Source organism: Meleagris gallopavo, chromosome 3, assembly GCF_905368555.1.
Source record: "Meleagris gallopavo chromosome 3, MGAL_WU_HG_1.1, whole genome shotgun sequence".
Lineage (NCBI taxonomy): Eukaryota > Metazoa > Chordata > Aves > Galliformes > Phasianidae > Meleagris > Meleagris gallopavo.
Window position 1 is genome coordinate 39535325 of NC_139406.1, and position 6000 is coordinate 39541324.

At 36.6% G+C, this 6000-nt stretch overlaps 1 protein-coding gene across 1 annotated transcript in view; it reads left to right on the forward strand.

Annotated features, from left to right (window-relative positions):
• The window catches only part of RTTN (rotatin), an 84075-nt gene extending 79946 nt beyond the window's left edge, over window positions 1-4129 (forward strand). The window contains exons 47-49 of the mRNA XM_085220703.1: window positions 519-622; window positions 977-1043; window positions 3675-4129. Coding sequence (XP_085076829.1) covers window positions 519-622; window positions 977-1043; window positions 3675-3757 — 254 coding nt within the window. The 3' untranslated portion in view covers window positions 3758-4129. The remainder of the gene's footprint in view (window positions 1-518; window positions 623-976; window positions 1044-3674) is intronic.
• The last annotated feature ends 1871 nt before the right edge of the window (window positions 4130-6000 follow it).

Below are 6000 nucleotides of genomic sequence, written 5' to 3' on the forward strand. Positions count from 1 at the left end.
TGCTGCCTTAATTAAGCATATGTTATTCATATACATTATCTGTGTATTTTGTGAACACTCTTACCTGAGTCTGATTTCACAGTCAGGCTAGGAGATTAAAGTACTTACTGTAGAGAGAAAAATATTTTTCATCAGTTACAAATCACTTTCATTGCAATTACTATGGGAAATAAAAACATCTTAATTTCCATCTTGATGTGGCTCTAATTGTGGCTCCTGAGAGTTACAACAGCTTCCTAGCTTCCTCAGTCCCTATGCATATCTGATGCCTGTATAACATGTGCATGTTTTATTACTCATTGCTTATTTTTTAGCACTCATTGTTTTTTTGTTTGTTTTTAAACACTTTGTGAGCATATTTAAATTTAATCTGATATTGTAACTTGTGTAATTCCTCTACTATACCAATACATGTCATATAAAATGTGCACTCCAAGTATAAAACTAGAGAAATGTAAATATAATTATGGCTTTGATATTTTCTTGATGGTTTATTTGTTCTATTTATTTATTTTAAGATAAAGCTATTGCAGTGCTAACTACCTCTTTGGAAAGTGATAGTTGTGCAGTTCAGAGAATTGGAGCAGCTTCACTTTGGGCATTGCTTCACAACTATCAGAAGGTTAGTATTTGAGAAATACTTGAATAAAAATGCAATGTTTCTTTTATGCATGGCAACTTTTAAGTAAATAAAACTTACATCAGCAGCTCCATCTTCTTATTTTAATCACAGAGATACTCAGGGTTGGGGTTTGAACCACAAAAGTAAGCAACTTGTCCTGTGTGATTTCACTCTGCTTATATAAATATACTCTGTATGATGATAACATATGCTAATTCTAAAATTCAAGAATGTTACTTCCTGTTGAGTTATCGTCAATATCCATTTACAAGCAGGGAAGCTGAGTTTGTTGTTCAAGTGTCAAGGTGGGGAGAAAAAAATGAAGTCATTGTATTTTGTTTCTGTGTGCTGCAGGCAAAAGTGACTTTGAAGAATCCATTAATAAGGAGAAAAATAGATGAAGCGTATTCTTTAGTGAAAAGTAAGTTTTAATCTCAGCTAATTCCAATTCTGTATTTTTCAAGTAGCTCATTAGTGCATTTCAATATATATTGTCAGAGTAATTTTTGGCTTGCTGCTAGGTTTTGAGAGGATACTTTCATGTCTAAAATCATGAGTACTGATATGATTTATAGCCAGACATCTTTTAAATGTAGATAGTAAAATGTCATTTCCTTAAAAAATTTCATACAAGGTCTCAGGTGATAGGTAAGGCTCGTTTGTAAGAATAGGTCTGATTTTTGTCTGCAGCATATTGTTTGATTTTGTTTCATGCTATATTCCCATGTTAATGATTTAGGAAAAAAAAGTTGTTCTTGTAGCTTAAACTTTGCTTAAAGAGTTCTCAAAGTCACGATATTCAGTTACATAGAGAAGGAATCAGAACAGATGGTTGTGTCAGTCTTAAAACACTATACTATGAATTAGTTGGCTTTTTGGAGCTTAAGGGTTTTCTGAAGTACCTGAAGATAACTACAGTTTTGAGTAGCTTTTGTACGATAGATTGCTAAACTCAAGAGCATTCATTTTGAAATGATATTCAAGCACTAGGCTGGAGCTGCAGCTTCAGTAGGTAATAATGGATTTGTATGTTGTAATTTGTTGCATCAGACTCTCATCTTGCAAAAGCATGCAAATACTTAATTTTAAATCAGTGAATTTTCTTCCTTAATTAATTTGCTCTACACTAGTATTCAGACAGGGTAATCAGTACAGAGGCTTGTAATACAAAGTTGTCTTCATATTCTGAAAGACAGAATTGCCACAAAATTTCTGCTTATAGTACACTATTTGTCAGGATCTTAATTAGGAGATGCTAGAACAGCTCATAGCTTAATTCTTCCACAGAATCACAGAATCACCGAGGTTGGAAAAAACCTTCAAATCATCCAGTCCAACCATCCACCTATCACCAATAGTTCTCAATAAACCATGTCCCTCAACACAAAATCCAAACATTCCTTCAACACCTCCAGGGTTTTCCCTGGTGACTCCACCGCCTCCCTGGGCAGCCCATTCCAGTGCTTAACCACTTTTTCAGAGAAGTAGTATTTCCTAACATCCAGCCTACATCTCCCCTGGCGCAGTTTGAAGCCATTCCCTCTAGTCCTATCACCAGTTACACGAGAGAAGAGGCCGACCCCCAGCTCCCCAGCTCACTACAACCTCCCTTCAGGTAGTTATAGAGAGCAATAACGTCTCCTCTGAGCCTCCTCTTCTCCAGACTGAACAATACCTGATCCTTCAGCCGCTTCTCATAAGGCCAGTGCTCCAGACCCCTCACCAGCTTTGTCACCCTTCTTTGAACCCACTCCTCAATGTCTTTCTTGCAGTGAGGGACTGGACAAAGTATTCGAGATGCGGCCTCACCAGAGCCGAGTACAGAGGGACAATCACTTCCCTGGTCCTGCTGGCAACACCATTCCTGATGCAAGCCAGGATGCCATTGGCCTTCTTGGCCACCTGGGAACACTGCTGGCTCATGTTCAGCTGGGCATCAATCAATACCCCCAGGTCCATTTCCTCCACACAATCTTCTGGCCACTCTGCCCCAAGCCTGTAGCATTGCCTGAGGTTGTTGCGGCCAAAGTGCAGGACCCAGCATTTGGCCTTGTTGAACCTCAGCCCAGCTATCCAGCCTGTACAGATCCCTCTGTAGGGCCTTGCTACCCACAGGCAGATCGACACTTCCAGCCAACTTGGTGTCATCCGCAAACTTACTGAGGGTGCACTCAATGCCCTCCCATACTATGTCAACTCTAATCCATTGTGCTGATGTTCCAAATTCATCCTTTACTAAGTCAAACACTAACTGTAGTATAAAGCAAGGTATTCAAATACTAAAAACATGCTAATAGACAACTTTGTGTTGACATTAATAGCACAACAAAACTTAGACTGTTCAAATCAACAAGGTAGAAATACGTGATTTTTCACAGACTAGTACTTAATAATATTGATCCATGTTTATTGATATACTACTTTAGAATGGAAAGTCATAGTCTGAAATATTGATTTTTAAATTCAGTAAACATTTAAATATCAAAATAATGACTACAAAATACTTTATGGACCTGTAGTTGTTACAGTTTACAGTCATGTGAAGTTGTCTTCAATATTTTCCTGCAAAAATTTATTTATTGGCCTACCCTAGTGATTCTTTAATTAATTTACAGTGACAATTGAGCTAAAATGGTAGATTGTTCTTCTAACTATAAGTGGTGGATTTTTTTTCAACGTCTTTTGTTCTTTTCCATTGCTCACTTTGCTTTCCCCCAAAAGTTTTGGAAAAAAAACCAAAGGATTATCTTATTGTAGCATAGCAGAATCAAAAGACAGTTTTCACTTTGTTCTTACTTTGTTCTTACAACTGAGTGGGGTCTTGGAAAGCAAACACACACACACACACGTGTGCACACACACACAAACTCAAACAAATAAACAAAAAAATTGAAACATTAAATATTTGTTTTAATTTTTCTATTCCATAACGCAGAATGCTCATAAAATAGGATATGGATTAAATGCGAGGCATCTGATTTGATCTTTGGAAAATATGATTTTTTATTAAGAATCAATTTGAAATTAAGATCTTGTTTTTATTTCATTTTAGGTACTCCACAGCCAGAAGGAAATGAGCTAAATGCCTATTACTTAAAATGCTTAGAGAATGTAGTGCAGCTTCTTGATTGTTAACGACTATCAGATGAATTCTCATCTTGAAATCAGACAGATTGCTCAATGGGATTCTGGAATTCAAAGAAAGCACTTTTAATTCATGGATTTATGGCAGCAGCATGCATGCTGTGGAAGCAATTTATGAAGTCTTTGAAAAAGGGAGTTGATTGCTTTGAACCAAAGAGGTTGCATTAAATGTAGCTTAGACTTTTTGTACTCTAATCCCAATGGGGAATTATAATGATGCTGCTATGTAAAGTATGTATGAAGAAGAATGAATGTACAGAGAAAAAAGATGTGAAAAGTCAGTAATTTTTTAAATTGTTACTATAAGTTATTAGAATTGCTCTTTTGGATTGGTCTTAATAAAATCTTGCTTTTTTTTTAAAATTTGTTTAATTCAGTTTAATGTTTGCTTATAGTCTGTAATTTGTAATGTCACAGATAAACACACTGAAAACAGGTTTAAGAACTTAAAATATTGACAGTCATGTTGTGTTATACCTGATAGATATAGAGTAGCAGTCGATGGTCCCTTCCAACACAACCCATTCTATGATTTTATGAAATAGATTGTGTACGTGACTTGATACTGCTTGTATGACATAACCATGATGCTTACAATAGCTGGATTAAGTCATTACTAGAAATGTAATTCAATTATCAGCTATCCATCCTGTCCTGACAAAACAAAACGCTAAGAGAGACCATCAAAGCCTGATTCTTTTTCATATTATACACTGTATATAGTTACTTGCAAAGTAGTTATTAAATGCTGTTGTTCTCATCCCACAGTATTGCAGAAATTTAAGCCGCAAGGCTAGTGAGAGTGAGAATGATCAACAGTAGTTAGCTCTGCAAGTTAGTGTTTTCTGCCAAGGCTTAATGGATAGGCATCACACTAGCAAGTACTGATTCTTCTTTGTTTCAGCATAATCAACCCTGATGATTTCTCTCAATTTAAGTTGTAAGTCACAACAAAGATTGCTTGCCACTTTGCTTCCTTTGTCAGAGACACAAAAAGTGAGAGCACTTATTGCCAAATTAGTTTTAATGGAAATAAGCAATCATTTAGCAAGAGCTCTTTCAGAGTGCAGAAATACACGTAGATCTGATTAGATAAAATAGAGCTGTATTTTTAAAGCTTATTCAGCCTTGAATTTTATTTCAGTCTGATTCATATTAAAATGTTTTTATTGATCTAGAATTCTTGAAGTCCATAGCCTTTTAAAGAAAGTGTATTCTCAAGAAATGGAACTATACAATGTTGCAGAGTGCAAATCAAGAGATGTTTGAAGTCTCATAGCTCTAAAGGCAAACTAACAGCCTCACTATTGATCTATGTAAGTCTGTGCAGATAGGACTTTGTCTTGTAAATTCTTCACAGGATGCTGGATATTAGTTTATCTTTTTTTTTTTTTTTTTTTGTCCTTCTGAATATCTGTAATCATAGTTGAATTATATCATTGAATTCACCTACAGTATAATAATAAGAACATAAAACAAATGCCTGTACTCTTAAACATTTCAATTTTACTGAGCTGTAGAAATTCTTGAAGAAATTATTCATGTTAAAAAATCCAGAAAAATTGCTAGTACATTTGTTTACAGAGCAAAGATAGAACTTCTATTTGCTCTGTATTTTGAGATGTTTTACAGTAGTGGGAAGCAATTGTAGCAATGGTGTAAGTAAATAGTTGTGGTTGGTATTTATTTATCCTCAGGAAAATGTAAAGATTTTAGCCTCTAAGGAGTATATACTTCAAATCTCTGGACCTGCTCCAACAGCTCAGTGTCCTTGTGTTGAGGGCCCCAGAACTGAATGCAGTACTCCAGGTGAGGTCTCACCAGTGGAGAGTAGAGGGGCAGAATCAACTCCCTCAATCTGCTGGTCATGCTTCTCTTAATGCAACCTGGGATACAGTTGGCCTGGGCTGCAAGCGCATATTGCTGGCTTGTGTTGAATCTTTCATCAACCAACACCACTAAATCCTTCTCCTCAGGGCTGCATTTGTGCTTGGGATTTCTCTGACCCAGGTGCAGGACCTTGCTTGTGGCCTTGTTAAACTTCATGAGGTTGGCATGGGCCCACCCCTCAAGCCTGTTCAGGTCCTTCTTGATAGTATCCCTTCCTTTTAGCGTGTCAACTGCACCCCACAGCTTGGTGTCATCTGCAAACTTGCTGAGGGTGCACTCAAACCCTCAAGACTCAACTGTCTGTCATCTACAAAGATGTTAAATAAGAGCAGTCGCAGCACCAA